Source organism: Furipterus horrens, unplaced genomic scaffold (genome assembly GCF_987537825.1).
Source record: "Furipterus horrens unplaced genomic scaffold, mFurHor1.1.pri manual_scaffold_2, whole genome shotgun sequence".
Lineage (NCBI taxonomy): Eukaryota > Metazoa > Chordata > Mammalia > Chiroptera > Furipteridae > Furipterus > Furipterus horrens.
In genome coordinates this window covers 88,398,666-88,420,588 of record NW_028327172.1, presented here as the reverse complement: position 1 = coordinate 88,420,588, position 21,923 = coordinate 88,398,666, and the positions used below count along the sequence as shown (strand labels likewise).

The 21,923-nt window shown below is 44.0% G+C and overlaps 1 protein-coding gene across 1 annotated transcript in view; it reads left to right on the top strand.

Moving 5' to 3' along the window:
• The window catches only part of LOC150019003 (lysosomal Pro-X carboxypeptidase-like), a 127,393-nt gene extending 106,970 nt beyond the window's left edge, over positions 1–20,423 (top strand). Inside the window, 2 exon segments of the mRNA XM_090267351.1 lie at positions 18,433–18,484; positions 20,079–20,423. Coding sequence (XP_090123477.1) covers positions 18,433–18,484; positions 20,079–20,423 — 397 coding nt within the window.
• Positions 20,424–21,923: the final 1,500 nt, after the last annotated feature.

The following is a 21,923-nucleotide window of genomic DNA, read 5'->3' as shown; positions in this document are numbered from 1 at the left end:
CTAGTCTGTTACTCCTGGGCGTACTGCCTCTCTGCTGTGAGCTGTGTTTAGTTGTCTTCTTTTGTGGCACACTCAGCCGCCCTCAGGCTTGTCTAGCAACATTTTTCTGCTGTTGGGCCAGCGTGTGCATGCTAGTAATCTCTGCTCTGCTTCCAGTCGTGTCTCTATGTCTCTATTCCGGAGCTACAGTATCTGCTCATATCCCTGCCTATATGCCTAGCGCACCATCTGCCGGCCTGGGATCCCCACAGAGTCTGCAGACCCGCTGCAGTGTTCTCGTGTGGACCCCTCTCCTTGCCTTAGAACTTCCCCTTTGCTTGGTAGGGCCCTGGCGTGAGCACTGCGTGTGCCCAGAGTGCAGAGCTTTCAGTCCCGAGTTGCAGCCAAGGAGGTCCCCACCTAGACTCAGTTCATACAGTTTCTCCCAGCCTGGGTTGTTCACGTCCTCCCACGCCTCCGGCCTTTTCAGCCAAACCCTCTCGCTGACTCCCTGCGAGACTTCGTTGGTCCGTGCGCCCCTGGCAGGGGGAAGCCTACAAGCAGCTCCTGGCTAAGGAGCCGGTCAGCAGCTGCCCACCTGGGGTGTGGTACGGCAGACACACCAGTCCTGAAGGCCCAGCGACTCAGCCTGGTGTGCGCAGCTGAACTTTTCTCCCTCCTTCCCGCTGCTCCCACACTTCCTTCCCTGTTCAAGCAGTCTGAAATCCAAACTCACTCACTCACTCCTCTCCATGTTTGCACCTGAAGTCCTTCCATGGTGGGAGCAAGCAGATAACACCACTACCTACTCTGCTGCCACCTTCTCTCCTTCTTAACTTTTGCCTTTTAACCTTTATACTAGCTTTAGTGTTGGCTAATTCACTGCTTTTATATGTGTTTGCCTTTGTCAATGAGAATATTTTTTCTTTACAGTATTTTCTTATTTATATTTTTGATATTTCTTCTTCTTCTTCTTCTTCTTCTTCTTCTTCTTCTTCTTCTTCTTCTTCTTCTTCTTCTTCTTCTTCTTCTTCTTTCTTCTTCTTCTCCTTCTTCCTCTCCTCCTCCCTTTCTTCTTCTTTTTGAAGTCCCTCTAGCATTTCTGGTTTGCTGGTATTAAATTCTTATAGCTTTTCCTCATCTGGAAAGCTCTTTGTCCTTAGAGTCTAAATGATAGCTTTGCTAGGTTAGAGTAATCTTGGTTCTAAGTCCTCAAGTTTCATCGCTTTGATGTTTCTTGCCACTTCTTTCTGGCTTGAAAAGTTTCTGTTGAGAAATCAGCTGATAGTCTTATGGAGCTTTCCTGTAGGTAACTAACTACTTTTCTTTGGCTGCTTTTAAGATTCTCTCTCTTCTCAAATTATTTCAAATATTTAAGAGGAGGGAAGACTCTCAAGTTAATTTTACAAAGTCAGCAGTATCCTAATTCAAAAACCAGATAAAGACATACAAAGAAAGAAAGGTACAAGCCAATATCCCTGATGAACATAGATGAAAATATCTGAGCAAAATATTTGCAAACTGAATCCAGCAGTGCATTAAAAAGATCATACACCATGATTAAGTGGGATTTAATTCTTGATGCAAAGTTGGTACAATATCCATAAATTAATTAATATCATATACTACATAAACAAAATGAAGGATAAAAATCATATAATCATACCAATAAATGCAGAAAAACATTTGGCAAAATTCAGCACCCATTTATGATAAAAAGTCTTAGCAAAGTAGGAACAGAGAGAACATATCTCAACATAATAAAGATCATATATGACATACCCACAGTTAACATCATACTGAATGGGAAAAAACTAAAAGCATTTCCCTTAAGATCAGGAACTGGAAGTCCTAGCCACAATAAGAAGACAAAAAGAAGGAATAAAAGGCATCCAAATTTGGAAGGAAGAAGTAAAACTGTCATTATTTGCAGGTGACATGATAATGTGTATAGAGAACCCTAAAAATTCCACCAAAAACTACTAAAATGGATAAATGAATTCAGTAAAGTAGCAGGATACACACACACAAAATCCAGAAATAGGTTATATTTTGATACACCTGAGAACTATCATAAAGGAAAACCAAGAAAACAATGCCATTTACAATTGCATCAAAAATACCTAGGAATAAATTTAACCTAGGAAATAACAGACCTGGACTCAGAAAATTATAAGACAGTGAAGAAAGATATTGAAGAAAATGCAAATAAATGGAAGCATATATTATGTTCGTGGATAGGAAGAATTAACATCATTAAAATGTCGATACTATCCAAAGCAATCTCAAAATACCAATGTCATGTTTCACAGAATTAGAAGTAACAATTCAAAAATTTATGTGGAAACTCAAATGACCCTGAATAGACACTGCAATCTTGAGAGAGAAGAACTAAATTGAAGGTATCACACAACCTGATATCAAACTATACTAAAAGGCTATCATAAGAAAACAACATGGTACTGTCATAAAGACATACATATACATCAAGGAAACAGAACAGAGCCCTGACTGGTATGGCTCAGTTGGCTGGGTGTTATCCTGCAAAGCAAAAGGTTGCCACTTAGATCCCTAATCAGGGCACATGCCTGGGTTGTGGGTTCAGTCCTGGTTGGGGTGCATATGAGAAACAACCAATTGATATTTATCTCTCACATTGATGTTTCTCTCCCTCTCTTTCTCCCTCCTTTAACCGCTCTATAAAATAAATAAATAAAATCTTTTCTAAAAAAGGAAACAGAAGTTCCTGCTCTGGTAGGTGTGGCTCAGTGGATTGAGTGCCAGCCTGTGAACCAAAGGGTCACCAGTTTGATTCCCAGTCAGGGCACATGCCTGGATTGCAGGCCCTGTCCCCAGTCAGGGGCTGTGTGAGAGGCAACCACACATTGATGTTTCTCTCCCTCCCTCTCTCCCTCCCTTCCCCTCTCTCTAAAAATAAATAAAATCCTTAAAAAAGGGGGGGGGGCACAGAATAGAGAACCCAGAAGTAAACCCACACCTTTATGGTCTAATAATATTTGACAAAGGAGGTGAGAATATACAATAAGGTAAAGACAATTTAATCAATAAATGGTATTGGGAAAACTAGGCCACCTTTTTACATTATATACAATAATAAACTCAAAATGGATTAAAGATTTGACTGTAAGACTCAAAACCATAAAACTTCTAGAAGAAAACATAAGCAGTAAAATCAAACATTTCTCTTAAATAATACAGTGTTGGCCAAAAAGTTCACTTGTTTTTTTCCACAAAATGGCTCAAGTAGCACTTGTCTTTACTTTCATTTAAAACAATTTTGTTACATTGTATTGTGACAGCTGTCATAACGGCATGCATCAAAAAAAAAAAAAAGTATCTAAATTGGTGAATTTTTGTGTAGCCATTTTAATATTGAAGATGGAAGAAGATATGCAGTTCTTTAAGCATATTATGCTTTACTGTTTCAAGAAAGGTAAAAATAAAACTGAAATGCAAAAAAGATTTGTGCAGTGTATGAAGAAGGTGCTATGACTTATGGAACATGTCAAAAGTGGTTTGCGAAGTTTTGTGCTTGAGATTTCTTGCTGGATGATGCTCCATGGTCAGGTAGACCAGCTGATAGTGATCAAATCTAGACATTAATTGATAACAATCAATATTATACCATGCAGGAGATAGCTGACATACTCAAAATATTCAAATCAATGAAGTTATTGGTGAAAATGAAAAATATGTCTTTCATTTTATGAAAAAAACTAAATGGATTTTTGGTCAACCCAATATTTTATCTAATATATTTCCTTGAGCAAAGGAAACAAGAAAAAAAAATAAACGAACAACACTACATCAAACTAAAGAGTTTTTGCATAGAAAAGAAAACCATCAACAAAATGAAGAGAAAACCCACTGAGTGGGAGAACATATTTGCACATGATACATTTTATATGAGGTTAATATCAAAAATTTATAAAGGACTTGTATAACTAAACACCAAAAAAACCCAAACAATCAAATTCTTAAAAATGAGTTAGTGGACCTTAATAGATTCTTCTCCAAAGAGGACACACATATGAGAAGATGCTTAATGTCACTAATTACAGAAATGCAGATTAAAACCACATTGAGATATTACCTCACATGTGTCAGAATGGCTATCATTAATATGTCAACAAACAAGAGTTGGTGAGGATGTGGAGAAAAGGGAACTCCTGTACACTGTTGGTGGGAATGCAGACTGGTGCATCCACTGTGGAAAACAGTCTGAAGGGTCCTCAGAAATATTAAATATAGAACTGCCTATGTCCCAGCAATCACTTCTGGGTATATACATATGAAGAAACACAAAACACTAATTCAGAAGAATATATGCACCTCTATGTTCATCACATTCACAATAACCAAGACATGGAGGCAACCTAAATGCCCATCAATAGACAAATGGATAAAAAAGTTGTGGTACACATTTACAGTGGAATATTACTCAGACATAAAAAGAATAAAATCTTACTATTGGTGACAACATGGATGGACCTAGAAGGTATTATGCTGAGTAAAATAAGTTAGAAATACCATATGATTTCACTTATATGTGGAATCTAAGGAACAAAATTAACAAACAACATAGAAACAGAATAAAGATACAGAGAACAGACTGATGGTTCCCAGAGGGGAGAGGTGTAGGGGACTGGGTGAAAACAGTGAAGGGATTAAGAAGTACAAATTGGTAGTCTCAAAATATGTGGATATAAAGTACAGCATGAGGATTATAGTCAATAATATTGTAATAACTAGAATGATGCCATGTGCATACTGGAAAATTGGGGGGAAACACTTTGCAAAGTATATCATTGTCTAACCACTCTGCTATGCTCCTAAAACTAATACAAAATAAAGTTGAATATAAATTATAAGTTAAAAAATTAAATTCTCTTTGCCTCTTAACATTTGGAATTTTAATTATGATGTGTCTTTGTGGGGTCCTCTTTGGGTTCATCATGTTTAGGACTCTTTGCACTTCCTAGGCTTGTATGTCTATTTTCTTCACCAGGTTAGGAAAGTCTTCAATTCATTTCGTCAAATACACTTTTAACTTCTTGCTCTCTTCTCCTTCTGTTACTGCTATGATGCAAGCGTTGTGAAACTTGATGATCTCCTTGAGGTCCCTTAAACTTTCCTCGTTTTGAAGAGGAGGATTCTTTATTTCTTTTTGCTGTTCTGATTGGGTATTTTCTGCAACCTTGTCTTCCAAATTGCTGATTCAGTCCTCTGCTTCATCTTACCTGCTGTTGATTCTTTCTCATGTATTCTTCATTTTAGTTATTGTATTATTCATTTATGGCTAGTTCTTTATGTTTTTTATCTCCATTTTTATGTTTTCTATTTCTTTGTTGATGTTCTCACTGAGATAATCCCTTCCCCCAAGTTCACTGAGCATCCTTAAAACCAGAGTTTTGAACTCTACATCTAGTAGATTGCTTGTCTCTATTTTGTTTTGTTCTTTTTCTGGAGTTTTGTTTTATTCTTTCATTTGGGACATGTTTTTTTGTCTCCTCATTTTAGCTGCCTTTCTGTGTTTGTTTCTATGAATTGGATTGGTCAAAATGTTTGTTTGGTTTTTTCTGTAAGATGGCCCTAGTAGAAGTTTGTTGTCTTTAACTTTATTTGAAATAATTTTGTTATATTGTATTGTGGCAGCTGTCATAAAGAATTTTTAAAAACTTATCAAAATTGGTGAATTTTTGTATAGTCATTCTAATATTGAAGATGGAAGAAAATACATGACATTTTTGGCATGTTATGCTTTATTATTTCAAGAAAGGTAAAAATGCAACTGAAACCCCCCAAAAAGATTTGTGCAGTATATAGAGAAGGTGATGTGACTGATGGAACGTGTCAAACGTGGTTTGCGAAGTATCATGCTGGGGATCTCTTGCTGGACAATGCTCCACAGTTGGGTAGACCAGTTGAAGTTGATAGTGAACAAATTGAGGCAGTAATCAAGAACAATCAACATTATACCACATAGGAGATAGCTAATAACATACTCAAAATATCTAAATCAATAAAGTTATTGGTGAAAATGAAAAAATGTGTCTTTTATTGTACAGAAAAAAGCATACAGACTTTTTGGCCAACCTAGTACTAGATAGATTTTCTATGTCTCCCAGTTCGGCAGAGTGACCTTATGTAGCAGATGTCCTGTGTGGCACAGTGACACAGTGTCCCTGTTTGTCTGAGCTGGGTGTTCTAGGGGTATCCCTTGTGTGGGCTGTGTGCACCTTCCTTTTGTAATTGAGCTTTGATAGCTGTTGGACCGTCAGTGGTTGGGATTCACCCTTAGGCTAACTGGCCATGAGAACTAGCTGTGTCTATAGTGAATAAGCTGTTGTTCAGGGACTGACCCCATGGAGTGGGATTTGCTTTATCAGGCCTCTGGTGCACCCTGAGACACCGTTTGGGTGTACCATTTATGGTGCTAATTGGCTAGTGCTCTGGTGTGGGCTCAAGCCAGCTACCAGGTGTATTTGTCTTGGAGCCCTTTGGGAGAGGCTCTGGGGCAGGCCAAGGTTCACCACTGCCTTGGTCGGCATGAAGGCACTTGGTAGAAACTACAAAGTGATATGCAGATGGCTGCCACTTGTGCTGGGCTTGGAGGCACCTGGGACAGACAAAGCCATAAATAGGTGCTGGCTGCCAAAAGTGCTGGGCTTGGGGCCACTTAGCAAGAGGTACAGAGCACACTGAGTTTAGATGGTGTTTTTGGGGGGGTTTGTGAGCCTTGAGAGATTTTAAGGAAGTCCATAACAGGAGCTGAGACAGGCCATTTGTGTGGAAGAGCTGCTGGAAGAAGTTTTGGCCAGGTGCTTAAGTTGGGTGGGGTAGGGACACAGGGAATTACCAGGGTGGGCTAAACAATGTTAGCCAGGTTGGTGGAAACTTAGATATGGCACCAGCCTGTGCCTGCCAGCCAGGTGCAAGGGGAGCTCAACAAAGGAACAATGATGTTTGCCAACATTTCTGTCTGAGAGAAGGCTGCCGCTTTAGCCCTTACCTTGAAGCCAGGTTCTCTGTGTGTCCTTGGTGCTTTCAAGATGCTGCCCCAGTGCTGGAGCTCAGAACAAGTGAATATGTGAGCAGCTAGTCCATGCGTGGGCCCTTTAGGGGAACACCTGGGACTGCAGAAGCCCCCTTTCTTACCCAGCTACAATCCCTACTGGTTTTCACAGTCAGAAGTTACTGGTGCTCCAGGGTAGGGAGCTTGGTTTGGGTTTGGAACCTTTTGCTCTTCAGGAAGAACCTCCACAGCTGAGATATATTTCCTGTATCTAAACTGCTGCATGTGGGTGTGGAACCAGCCCATTCTGTATCTCTACTCCTCCTACCGGCCTTGCCGTGGCTTTTTCTGTATATCCTTAGTTATAGGACTTGTGTTCAGCTAGACTTTATGTGGCTCTCAATGATGGTTGTTCTGTAATTTATTTGTAATTTTGATGTGGGTGTGGGAGGAGGCAAACACATCATCTACCTACTTTGCCTTCTTGACCGGAAATCTTTTCAGTGTTTTTTTTTTCTTTCTTTCTTTTTAAAAAATAATTCAGTTTCCAGCCCCATATTTTTCCAGATGTGTCAGTGAGGGCAGGACCCTCACCTTTTTAGGCCTCAGTTACATGCAGGTTTAAAATGGCTGCACAGTTTTCCCCAGTGTGGTTGTGAGGATAAGAGGAGAGGGTGCTTATGTGAGGACTTGCCTACTGTGCAGAGCACTGTCAATATAAGGGACAAGTTTCTTACACCCATAGACTTGTGAGAATTTAGAAGGTCCTGATGTAGTTCATCTGCCTGCTCTGGGAAGGGCTGGGCCACCTTGCAGCTGCAGTCCCTTCAGGTGCTTAGAGTTGCCCTGAGTTTTGTTCATAATGTGCTTGGCTCATTCTGTGTTTCCCTGCCCTTGCAGAGGAGGCTCAGCTGCCATGTTTCTTGGCACTCTGCTTTTGCACCTCTCCAGGGATGTAACTGCAAACTGATCTGTGCAGAGGTAAAAGCAAAGTACCAGCTACAAGCAGGGATCTGAATAAGAGGAGATGGCAAGCCAGTCAGTGGTTTAACAAGATAACACATCCAGTTCCCTCTGGTCCAGCTACTTAAGGACGCTGTCTGTAAGCTTGGAAGCATAAAATGATCAAGCTTTGACTTTTGCAGAGGTACCTTGGCAAATGCTTTCTGCGGAGATCAGGGCAGTCTCCAATTCATCTAGGAAACCAAGTGTAACTAGCATGAGATGGGTCTCACAGGTACAGAGGACCACACTAGCAGAAACATGGATCCAGAAAAATGGCAGTGAGAGTGTCAGTGTCTTATCTGGCATTGTTCAGGGAAAGTGCACTGATTAGTGAAGAAACATCACAGGTGTCTATGTATAGAACTTTACAGTAACAAAGCACTTTTTCTCATTTGACCTTCAGAATGATTCTGTGCAGTCAGCCAGAAAACTGAGGCTCAGAGAAGTTAAGTGACTTGTCCAGGGTTACACAGCTACTAAGATGTCCACCTGAAATTGACCAGTCCTAAGCCTATTCACATGTTACTTCAATCTGCCTTCTATTGACAATTTGGCAGTATATCCTGCTGGACTGTAGATGTCCATATTGGGTTGAATAGTGTCTCCCAAGAATTTATGTCCACCTGAACCACCAGAATGTGACCTTATTTGGAAATAAAGCCCTTGTAGATGTAATTAGTTAAGATTAGGTCATGCTGGAGTCGATGGGCTCTAATTCAATATGACTAGTACAGAGAGAAAAAGATGTGAAGACATGGAGGAAGGGGCCATGTTACAATGGAGGCAGAGACTGGAGTGACACTGTCACATGCCATGGAGCATCTGTACTACCAGAAGCTGCAAGAGGCAAAGGAGAATCCTCCCTTAGAGCCTCCAGGAGGATAGCCCTGCCAACACTTGGATTTCAGACTTCTGGCCTTCTGAGACAATAGGGTTCTGTTGTTGAAGCTGCCCAGGACATGGTACTTTTCTACTGTAGCCCCAGGAAACTAATAGAGTGCCAGTGGCGGGGTCGTATCTCACTCTTTTTTGTTTTTCTTCATTTTCCCTCTAGTGTTGCCATGTGCTTCTCCCTCCTTGACAGTTATACACACAGAGAGGCTAAATCCTGGCTACTTTTGTCCTATGCAGCTAAGGGTTTAGGTCCTTGACCTAGATTAAATTTACTGCAGCAAACTCGCCTGTTTAATCCTCTTTGGCTCTGGCTTTTATTCAATGTAACTTCTACCATCTCAGCTACACCAAGAGTATGCTCTGTCTGTGTTGTGGTGTGATCATGTCTGGGAGAGGAGGTAGGAGGTGATGTGGTCACCTTGAGAACAGGCTTTTGTCTTGCAGACCCCTCAGAGAATCTCTTGAGCCCATCCGCCTGAGGCTGGTGGTCTCACTCTGGGGCTGAGGGAGTCATGCTGGACCTTGGCCTTGGCCTTCATGTGCAGGAAGGACCAATGCTACCTGAAGAAGCTGGGGGTAGGCCAGGAGCCAGGGGCTTGTTTCCCCTGAAGCAGAGGTGCTGGGTTTTTCCCTTTTGTATAAAGAAGCCTTCCTAGGTAAGAATCTGGTCTTGCTCAGGCTGCCATGTAAAGGGAAATATGGAGGAAGGAAGTGACTCTCTCCCGTTTCCTGCATGCAGAGAAAGGGTACTTCCTCCATGAAAGCCATTGAGCTAGGTGTTTGTGAATGTTTGAGTCATAAGCTTTGCCTGTTAACTAGTTCTGTTTTTAAAGAAAATATATTTTATTGATAATGCTGTTATAGTTGTCCCAATTTTCCCCTCTTTGGCTCCTTCCACCCTGTTCTCCTCTTCCCTCCAGCAATCCCCCAACTTAGTTCATGTCCATGGGTCATGCATGTAACTTCTTTGACTTCTCCCTTTCCTATACTATTCTTTAAAAAAAATTATTTTATTTTATTTTTAGAGAAGGGAAGGGGGGAGGAAAAAGAGAGGGAGAGAAACATTGATGTGTGTGTGAGACACATCGTTAGGCTGCCTCCCTCACACTGCCAACTGGGGACCTGGCCCACAACCCAGGAATATGCCCCAGCCAGGAATCAAATCTGCTACCCTTTGGTTAGCAGGCTGGCACTCAATCTACTGGGCCACACCATCCAGGGCTTCTCTCTTTCCTATATTATTAACATCCCCTTGTCTGTTTTGTTCTTACCAGTTATGTTTAATCCCTGCACCATTTCCCCCATTCCCCCTCCTCCCCCTCCCAGCTGATGAGCTTCCAAATGATCCCCATACCTATAATTCTGTCCCTGTTCTAGCTGTTTCCTTAGTTTGTTTTTGTTTTTTAGATTCAGTTTTTGATAGGTGTGAGTTTGTTGTCATTTTAATGTTCATAATTTTGATCTTCTTCTTTTTCTTAAATAAGTCCCTTTAACATTTCATGTAATAATGGCTTGGTGATGATGAACTCCTTTAGCTTAACCTTGTCTGGGAAGCACTTTATCTGCCCTTCCCTTCTAAATGATAGCTTTGCTGGATAGAGTAATCTTGCTTGTAAGTCCTTGCTTTTCATTACTTTGAATACTTCTTGCCAGCCCCTTCTTTCCTGTAGTTTCTTTTGAGGCACCAGCTGATCTCTCTCTGCTTTTCTCTTGCTGTTTTTAAGATTCTCTCTTTATCTTTAGACTTTGGCATTTTAATTATGATGTCTTGGTGTGGTCCTCTTTGGGTTCAACTTGTTTGGGACTCTGTGTTTCCTGGACTTGTATGTCTATTTCCTTTGCGAAGTTAGAGAAGTTTTCTTTCATTGTTTTTTCAACTAAGTTCTCAATTTCTTGCTCTTCCTCTTCTCCTTCAGGCATTTCTATGATTTGGATGGTGGTACATTTAAAGTTGTACCTGACATTTACACAATGGAATACTATGCAGCAGAAAGAAAGAAGGAACTCCTACCTTTTGCGATACCGTGGATGGAACTAGAGAGTATTATGCTTAGTGAAATAAGCCAGGCAGCGAAAGACAAATACCATATGATCTCACATATAGGAGTCTAATGAACAAAACAAACAAATGAGCAAAATAGAACCAGAGGCATGGAAACAAGGAACAGACTGATCAGAGGGGAAGGGCAATGGGAAGGAAGGGGAAGGATCTCATCAAGGAACTAGTATAAATGACCCATGGACATGGACAACAGGTCAAAGATTAACTGTGGGAGTCAGGGATGGGTGGTCAGGACAGTGGAGGGCAATGGGGGAAAAACTGGGACAACCGTAATAGAACAATATAAAGAAGAGAGTTAAAACAAAGTACCAGAGGTTCCAAAGCCTCTCCTCATTTTTTAAAATAAATTTTTTTAGCCTTCTTCTTTTTTCTTTGTGTTCTGTTTGAATGTTTATTTCTTCCCTTTGTTCCGAATCATTGATATGAATCCAGGCTTCCTTCCCTTCACTGTTGATTCCCTCTATATTTTTCTTTATTTCACTTTGTGTAGACTTCATTTCTTCTTTTAGTTTTTTGCCATACTCTTTTAGTTCTCTGAGCAGCTTTATCACCAGTATTTTGAATTCTTCATCTGCTAGGTTGGCTATCTATGTTTTGTTTAGTTCTTTTTCTAGAGTTTTGTTCTGTTCTTTCATTTGGGCCATATTTCTTTGTCTCCTCAATTTGGCATCTTCCCTGTATTTGTTTCTGTGTATTAAGTAGAGCTGTTTTTACTCCCTGTCTTAATATCATTGCCTATGTAGCAAAGGTGCCTGTAAATTGTGTGGGACAGAGCCTTAGGTAATTGCCAGGGTGGGGCAACCCGCTTCACAGCTTTGTGGCTCTGTGTGTGGTGTGGGGCTCACACAGGGGACAGTGCCGCTGCCTGGTTTCTGGCAATTTGCCCAGCACTCCCCATTTCCAGTTACTTCACCATGCCCTGTATGTAATTGGTGCCCTTCCAGTTGTTGCCCTAGGGTTTGCATATGTTCTAAGACCATGCAGGCCCTTTAAGCAGTGAAAATCCAGGGGTTTCTTCTGCCTCCCCAGCCCCAACTGGATTTTACTGCCAGAGGTAATGGGAGTTTATCTTCCTGGGCTGTGTGGTCTGCCCTGAGGCTGTGATTGCTTGCTCCCGGGTTATCCCTCCTGATTTTTATTCACTACACATGAATATGGGGCCATCTATTTTATTGCTGCTGCTTCTTGTCTGAGCCACACCACCTCTCCACCCTGTCTCCACAACTCTGCCACTCTTACCCACCTGGTGAATGTGGCTTCTTTATGTCCTTGGTTGTTGGACTTCCATATAGCTTGATTTTCTGATGGTTCTGGTTGTTTTTCTTGTTTGAGATCTGGTTATAATTTTTTCTATGGTTGGGTGAGGAGGCAAAGTGTATCTGTCTATGCCTCCATGTTGACCAAAAGTCCTTGCCTGTTAACTACTTCTGTTACCATTCCTGGACAACCGCCTTTATTTTGGGACTTCCTGTTATAAATCCTTGTCTGAGGGTGGACTGGGAAGTATAGTAGGAGGGCAGGTGAGGGGTGATTGAGATGAAGTGCTGAATTGGAAAGAACATGGATTCAGTTAGAATCCAAGCTTAATGGCCTTCTTGCTGAAACAGCCTTAAATACTTATGGACACCATGCTACAATCCTGGGAGATTTCATTTATCTTTACATCTGCAGCACCAGTGCAGTGCCTGGCCCACAAATGGTGTTTAAATGTGGTGTGTAAATTTAGTTGAAAACACAACTCCTGCTTCAGAAAGATAATTCTGACAGTGGAGTAGAGGGAGGTAAGGAGACTGGTAAGAGGCAAGTGCAGTAGTTCAGGTAGAAGATGGAGAAGACCTTAATGAAGTCATAGGCCACAGAGGTGGAAATGATGAAGAAAAGAAAGAACATGCTATATGGTAACTTTCTATGTGCTATAAGTAAGATACCTGATTTTTTCCCAATAAGCTTGCAAACTAAGTCTTAATGTTTCCATTTTACAGTTGAGGGAACTTAGGTAACTGGCCCGACACCACACAGCCCATTCTGGGCAGGCTGGCCCACAGTACACACTTGGTGCAGGACACTGTGCTGCTGGAACTTAGAGACATTGCTGATGCAGGATCCTCAAAAAAATGGTTGGGGGAGGAATTGGGGTTCACTCTGAGGTTTCCATATGGGTGATGGAGTTGATGGTTGGCCATTAGCAAATGAGTTCATTGGGTTGACCTTACTGGAAGAGGGAATGCTTTTAGATGATCTATGTCCAGGCTTTCCAAATCTCATGGACCATCATTTATTAATAATGCTGGTTCCTCTGGCTTCACTGAGTGTATTTGGCCATGGAGAGCTGCTTGGCTCCTCAAGGCTGCTCAGTCTCCATAGAGTTGTAGGAAGCTGACATAGTGCCGCCAGGTGGTAGAGGCTCACTCCCTCACCTGGGCCCCTGTTTTTTTTCCCAAACAAAGTTCATCTCCAGCTTGAAAGGCCATCAGTGAACAGTGTTTTGTGAGGTTCAACATGCAGACACAGTCCTAGGGGGCTTGTAAATGATTCCCTTGACCCTCGTTCTCTCCCTGCCCATGACACAGACACAAAGTTCTTGAATTTGAAAGTCTTTGGGCCAGAGTTTCCTTTGACATTATCCCCAGCTGTGTGAGAGTTTCTCATTTACCACATTTATTAAGCACCTACAGTGTGCAGGTCACTGGGGGCACACAGATGAATAAGGTGCCTTTCCTGCCTCTGAAACTCTTTAATAGGTGGGAGAGTGCCCTGGCCCAGACATGGCAGTGTGATCTGCTGGTGATGCCATGATAAAAGAGCAAACAGCTGGAGGCTGGGACAGCCTCCCCAGAGGAGGGAACATTTGAACTGAGCTTAAGAGGATGAACAGGACTTGGTCAGGTGGGTAAGTAGGGGCTAAAAGTGGGAAAAGAGCATTTGCAGCACAGATAGAAGGCTGTGTGTGTTTGGGGAACCAGCTATTAATTCCACAAATATTTACTGAGCACCTTCTCTATACTAGCCTTGTGCTGGGGCTGGAAAGATAAATAATATATGGCTTGTTAGGAAATGAGGCTACTTTTCTGTGTATTCGAGGACCCAATCCTTTGAAGCAAGTTCAGCAGAAGCGTCTCTTGTATAATAGAGACTGTATTGGAGAAGTCCAGGTGTTTGCTATGCTTGATTCAGTGTTGGCCATATAACAAGTGTTAAATAAAATAACAACAACATGTGAAAAAATATGGCTTCAATTATGAGGAACTCACAAAATACCTCCTTTTGAAGAACTCTTATACAAAATGAGGAATTTGTATGCAGACTTTATGTATAGATTGAAAATTCCCAAACTTGGGTTCTAGAACCCAAGGATTATGCAGGGCAATAAAAGAAAAAATATATATATAAACTTTTACTTATGTGTATTTTTAAACTGAGAATGAACTCTTCATTGCCTTTCCACCCCAAGTTAAAGACTCATTTATTGATGGACTATCATAATTAATGGGAGCTGGTCAGAAAAATTCAAAATTATCAAGATAATTTGAAACATAGATTCAAATATCCTAATGTTAGTAATTTTCTCTAAAGGTTTATTATCCTTCAGATATTGGCTGATGATGGTTGTACATATAAACATAACTTATACATAAATAAATAAATAGATATGTTAAAGATGGGTGCTAAACTTTTTGTTATCAAGGGATCAAAGAAGTTGGAAGATGACAGCTCTAGACAATAAGGAGACAGAAAAAGTTTAAGCAGGAGGATGCCTTGTTTGTTTGTTTGTTTGGTTTGTTAATTTTGGGCACACCTCACCCCTGCCACAGCAGTGTAGTGAGAGACTTGGGTAGAGAGAATGGCAGGGGACGACTGCAGAAGTCCAAGTGAAGGAGGGTGAGGTGCTGAACCCAGGTCAGGGGACCAGGAGAGCAGAGAGAAAGTTTGCCATCAATTGCACTTGATAACTAATTAGATTTGGAAGATGAGTCAGGGGGAGGGTCCAGGGGGATTTCCAGTTTTCTGAGTAACTGGGAAAATAGTGTACCACCATTTACAAACATTGCAAACAGAGGTGAGGGGTGGGCTTAGGGAGGAGTCTGAATCTGAGCAGGTTGAGTTGGAGATGCCAGTGAGAACTCTGGGAGGAGCTGCTCTGCTTAGTTAGGCTTCTGCAGGTCTTAGTGTTGCAAGTACCCTGTTTTCAAGGAAGAGTCTGCTGAGTGATGGTGATGGTAGGTGTTGAAGGAAATGAAATGAGTCAACTGTCTTCTGTCTGATCTTCAAGATTCTAGCCAGGCCACTGGGCATTAGGTTCTAGGTATCAGACCCAGATAACTTCCCATATTTCACTTCTGGGAACGACCCAAAGTATAGGACCCCTTACTTTATTCCTCCTCTGAGCCATCTTGGATATTACCAGGCTACTTACCCAATGTACTTCAGGCCAAAGTTATTGGGGAAGTTTGATTAGGCTGGATGTGTCCTTGCTCTCACATTTCATGCTAAGCTAAGCAAAGTTAAGGGCAGGGAAGGAGCTGGGTGGGGTGGATGGGGTTTGGGTGCCCTGCAGTTGCCAAGGCAGGAACAGGTGTTGGGCCACTTGGAAGGGCTCCACTGGGGGTCATGCTTTAGAATAGAAATATTTCATTCTGTCCTGATCTTGTCATTTCTGAGTTGGGATATTTGGACTGCTAAATATCCCAACTATTTGGGTTCCCAAGGGTATACTTGACTGAGTTCACCTGGGGCTTCACATGGAGAAGGCTAGCAGTTTTATCCATATTGATTCTGACGATGGCACTCAGAACCATGAACCTGAATATCTAGCAGGATCTTGGAGTCTGGTGTATGGGGGTGGGGTGTGTGAAATCAATGGAAGGTTAGTGGCTATCTTCCATTCTGGTTTTTTGTTTTTTTTTTTAAGAAAAGAGGAGAGATATGCAGATAGGCAAAAAGATCAAGTAATTAGGAGAGTAAAGTAGATTTAGAAATAAAGACAGAAAAATGGAGATGAGAGAGAACAGAGAAAGAGAGTCAGAAAATCAGAGGTAGAACAGAAAGTTCCATGGAAAGTTAGCCACTGGGAGAAACAGAAAGAGTGGAATGAAGACAGTGAGACAGAAAGTGAGGGAGATGAGCAGAAAAACAGATGGAGGTCAATGAAGAGGCAGAAACTCAGAGATAAGGAGGAGGCACAAAAAAAGAAGGTCAGGCATGTAGAGAGAGGGGTGCAGAGAAACCTGCTTCCTTGACCTTCATCTTCCTTCCTTCCCCACCCATTTGCTTTGATAATGCTGGTTCCTCTGGCTTGACAGAGTGCCTTTGGCTACAGAGAGCTGCCTTGTTCCTAATCACAAAATGGGAGGAGCTAGAGCCCCAGTGAAAACCCAGTCTCCATTTCCAACACCAATCTGGGCTGGAGGAAGAGGTCAGAGGCAGTTGTCATCTTTACCTCTGCTGGGCAGGAGCCATCAGCAGGGTCGGGAGAGGAGCCAGCTGACCTGTGGGCCTGGTCCCTGTGAATCGAAGGGGCATCTGACTGGATGGAGCAGCACTGGGTGCTTGTCTTGACCTGCTTTTCCTTGTGATGAAACAGATTATAATCCTATGTGGCAGGTGGTCAAGGACCTTCCAGTTCAGAGTGGGAGGCTGTGTAATCATCTGGACCGAGGCGGTGTGTGGGGAGGCAGCGCTGTGTAACTGTCACACCTGTGCACGATGGGTGGCATTGTTACTTACCAATAATCAGGCTGACAGAGTGGGAAGCCCCTGAGTCATGAGGGTTGGTTTTGTGAAGCCAACTCATAATGGGAAGAGCAACACCATCCTGGAGGCCCAGGGCTCAGAGGTCTGACTCTGGCTATGTCAGTGGCACTCACACATCAAGAGAAAAGAGTGTCATTAAAGGGGGATCCCATGGGGGAGGAAATGGGCTCCACAAATCCCAATAATCTCAGGCAGAAGCCAGGGCCTGGGAGTGGGGGTCCCAGCAGGTTCTACCTACAGAGACACCTCTGTGGAGGCCTAGTGCTGTGTGTGGGGCCTTCCCAGAGTGCAGGTAAAATTTTCCCCATGACCTCCCATGTCCCTTGATTTGATTGTGTGTTCATCTGGTATCTAGTTACTGATACAGCTTCACTGGGACATTGATGTCATAAGAAGATAACCTGAGGTGGAACTTGCCATATTAGTCTCTGGAATAATTCACTATTTAAAAAATCAGTACATTGGCATAATGGTAGCAAGAAACGCCATTGCATAAGTGGACACTTACCAGGCTCTGCTAAATGCTTTACATGAATATGTGTGTTATCCAGTGCTGCCCAGAATCTTTTTAAGGTGAGTATTATTTTCTCCACCTTATAGATGAAAGGACAAGGCCAGATCTGGGTTTTACAGCCAGCTCCCTGAGGCCATATTCTGGTCTCTTAACACCTGCCTTCTTGGAGGAGCCAGGATAAGGGTCAATAATGACCAAAGGCCAGGTCTGTCTACAGCCTCTTTGTCATCTGCACTAAATGTGGGCAGGAGTCTGTCAGTGAGATGGTGGTGCAAGGACTCCCATCTCTGGACAACAGGGTTGGGACCAGGTGCTAAAACTAGTGAGGCAGCAGAAGTGGTGCCTCTGCTGGCCTGGGTCTCCCGCATTGGAGTCCCCCAAACCCGCAATCGGGAGTACTGTGATTGGACACAGGGCTGGGGGAGTTGCATGGAGGTGCTTTCTCTGTCCCTTATTATTGCATCAATTAGGGAAAAATTATAGTGGGCCAGTGTGGGTGTTGGCCCAGAAATCCAAAGGATGAGGGCAACTAAGCAGGAGGGGAGGCGATGCGAGGGCTCATATCTGTAGTCAGGGCTGGCTGGAGAGAGAGTGGGAAGCCAGATTTGAACCACATTGCAGAGGACTGGAGCTAGCAGGGAACTAGAGGAAGAGAGGGAGAGAGAGGGACCCTTCTAGATTCCAGCTCTGTAGAGGGGGATGCAGTTGGCTAATGGCTGCTGCTTTCTTCCCACTTGGGACCAGGAGGCTCACAGGATCTAAACTTGGAAAAGAGAGGAAGCTAAGGAGAATCCCTCTGGGTTTTCAGCCCTACTGTTTCCTAGAGTTGCCTGCCCCTGGGTCCCTCCACACTGCCAGTGCAGGAAAGCCAACTGGTGATGGCACTGGCTGCAGCAAAACCCTGACTCATGCCTTCCAAAGTCAGCAGATCTCATCTGAGTGTGTCCCAGCTCTTTCTTCAGCATGGACTTCATTGCGTGAGGGCTGTGGGAGAGAACTAGAACTTCTGTTGGTGCAGGAAGGCCTCAGGCTCCCTCCACATCCTTGCTGTCCAGGGTGGTGGGGAGATGAGAATTTGTCTGGGCTCCGGGTGAGGACTCCAGGCAGCCCCCACCGCCACCTGAGGGAGAGGCAGGAGAGCAGGTGTGGTTTGAGGTAGCTCCTGAGCATGGGAATCTGTTACTGTTTCAGGGCGCTGGCTGCCTACTGTGCCCCAGCCAGCCCCTCCTCCTGTCCTACACAGGTGGGTCTGTAAGTTTGTCTGCCAGCGTAGGGCAGCCTCCACCCCTTCCAACAGGCTCCCAAGCTCAGGGCCAGGAGATAGAATGCTAATCAAATTCTTCCCAGCCTTCTCTGAATACAGGGGTTGAGCTTGCCTCAGCACAGCCAGTTTTCTCCCTCCATTTTCCCTACCATAGAGGGTGTGGGAGGCCACTGGGCCTCAGCAGGGCCCTGCTGCCCTGGGTGGGACCTGTGGCTCCACATGACTTGATTCAGCAGGGATTGAGAACCTCACTCTGTGCCCTGAATCTGGAGGCTCCTTATAGCACTTGCTGCAGGTTTTGTGGGCCCAGAGTGAGGCAGAGTATCAGGGAGCCTCACCTGCTTTTCCAGGTGATGCAGCAAAAAATGCAGACAGAGCCACTTTTAAAAGGCTCCCAAGACTGAGAGGTTATGATGAATCCAGTGCACCCAAAGGCCCATCGTTTGCTTATATTGGCAACGAAGCTTCCATGACACACTTGTATATTTTCATCAATGGCAGTAAATGTTTTTGCAGCACTTTGCTTTTGATAAAGTTCTTTTACAGGTTTTCTCATTTAAGCCTTACGGCAGTCTGTGAGGGGGGCCTTCCAAGGCTGCTCATTCTTCTAAATGAGGGGTGACCCTTCAATAAGTGCCAGAGCTGGGACTCAAACAGGTCTGAGGGCCTCCACATGGGGCGCTGTCCTTTTCTGTCAGAACATCTGTTAGGAAATATCACATGCCTCCCCAGATCGAGGCTCACTGTATACGTGCCCAGGGCTTCCCAGGTGACAGGGCTTCCCAGGTGACAGGGCTCTTCACATTCATGACCTCACTTCACTTCTCTCATCGTTTCTGTGTGGTGGGGTAGCATTTACTGTGCAGAAGTCCCAAGGACCTCTCAAGTGACAGCAGCTTTACAGGATGGTTGGCTTGTTCCTGCAGTCCCAACAGTGGACCCAGTAGGTGCTCAGAAGTGTCTGGGGAATTGGATTAAGGTTGCAACCAGAACCCTTCCTCAGACAAGCACCAGTATGGGGGAGCTGTGAGAACCCACCTCTCCAGATAAGGTACTGGCCTGGTGAGAGGGGCCTTACCCCAGCCATGACAGGGGCTCTGGTGTATCTGTAACTTGTTCTACTTGCCCTGTATTGACCTCTCTCCTTCTTCCCTTTAATTACCAGCAAGACCTCAGAAGCAGAGTCCTCTGTTTTATGAACAGGAAGGTGTGTGTGTGTGCTCTGAACTTACTGCTTCTTCTTCAGCAGAAGGAGTTTTTCACCCCATTTCTTTGCCAGGTCCCCAAAGCTGGGTTCTTGGTCAAATTCCAGAGCAGTCTAGCCTACAGGCAGGATGTATTTGGTACTCCAGTTCTGGCGTCATGGGCAGATCCAGCCAGGGGCCCCAGCCAGCTCTCAGCACCCCTACTTGCACCCCGTCCTGCGTTTCCTCAAGTTCTGAGTTTCCTCACATTCTTACAAGTGGCTTTCTGCTTCGGCCCCTATTCCAAGTCCTTGTTCTATGATTCTGAACTCAGGCCATGCTGATCCCTGGCACTTGCCTCTCACCCACCTGTCATCCTGCCACCTTAGGTCCATCGTTTTTCTGGGTCCATGCCATGGCTGCCTGCTGGACCCCTGTCCACAGCTGCCCCAGCTACGCTCACACTCTTTTCTCCTTGGGTTCATTTCCCTCTCTGGCTCCTTCGCCACAAGCCTGGCAGTGGGGTGAAGACTGAACCTGAGGTTGGGCTAGGGGAAGAGAAACCTCAGTTGAAGGAGGGGCATACCCAGCAAAGGGATGCAGTGGACCACCTGGGGGCTGCAGGGGTGTCCAAGGGGAACTTCGTAACCAAACTGAGCTCAGGAGTACAACCACACTGCTCCAGGGACACTGAACTCCTGGCCTCCAACATAGACCCCATAACAGGGGGCTAGCCCCAGGGCATGAATGCTTGAAATTTTTAAAAAAATATTTATGAGACTTGTTCTAATTAGCGAGGACCAACTCCCAGCGGAGTCATGAGGTCAATAGAGTTTAATCCCCTGCTTGAAGTTATCTTATTCTTGTGGTTAGGTATCAAATTGTAGGCTTATATCAACTGAAGATGAATGTAATTATCGACATCTAAGCTGTTCATGTTTAATTCCACACACACACACAAATATACTATGAAGCAGTCATTATATGGGACTACTGGGAAAAGGAAAATAGGAGTGACTTTGGGCCTGATTCACATCAGGCTCATGTCGTATAGGTTGATTCCTTCCAATGGACCATTGGTTTCCATGCATGTAGCTTCCCACTGCTGACTGGACCACTCTGCCCTTTCAATGAAGTCTGACATCTGGCCTCTGATCTTCCTCTCTTCTCTAGATCCAGACACCCTCCCTAGGTGGATTGAATGGATGAACCCTTGACCACCACCTTGACTTCACAGTTCCTTGACCAACATCTAGGCCCTTCATCTAGGCCCCACTCCCCCCGCCCTTCCCTTGGTTTCCTGTGACTCTGTGTTCTCTTGGCATAAAGAACTCAATCTCCTGCTGTCCATTGTCTAATCATGCTCTCCCACCCTTCCAGCCTTTCCACTCCCTATCTTTTATTATATCTGCTTTTCAGTCTCATCCAGTTTCCCACCTCCTGAACACTCCTATTTCTCTCAATCCATCAGCTCCCTCTTAGCTTTGCTGTTAGCCTCCTCCTGACCAGACCCCAAGGCTAATCCCCTCAATACACACTCACATGCAAATACTCTTCTTTGTTTTTCTGCCACACTTGGGCAGCAAAACTCCAACCTTGGAGCAAGCCAAGCATCCACCTGCACCACTCTGTACCAGGGATGCTAGAAAAATCCTCAACCACAGGTGTAGCTACAGAAGCCTCATTATATCCGACTCCTTGTTGAGCTCTCCCCACTTCAGATCTCTCTATATGTCTATGGTCAGCTCGCTCCCCACAGTGGCTCTGTCACATTTCAGGGTTCTCCTCAAGTTCCCCATCACATTGCCCTCCCCCAATACTCTCGGCACATTTCCTGACCTTGTATGGCACAGAGAAAGTGGAGATCCTCAGACAAGAATACCTTCAATTTCTTGTTTCTCTTTACCCCTCCCATAACCATAGACATACCAATATCCAAAGCCTCCCTAATTTCCCTTCAGTTTTAATGGAAAATGTGTCCTTGTCCCCTCAAAGCCTTCTGAACCCCATTCAGAACCCATTCTGAACTCTACAAAAGTCAGTATCCATTAGCAGCTCCTCCTGTGTTTTCACCCCACCCCCAAACACATCTCCCTGATTCTACATCCCACTGCTCTAGTTCTGCTGCCAGACAGCCATCCTTCCCTTCAACCCTGTCACCTTCCCTTATGGAAATGTGTGGCCTCTCTCTTTGGCTCAGTTCTCCACCACCTCTTCATCTGCACTCACTCTAC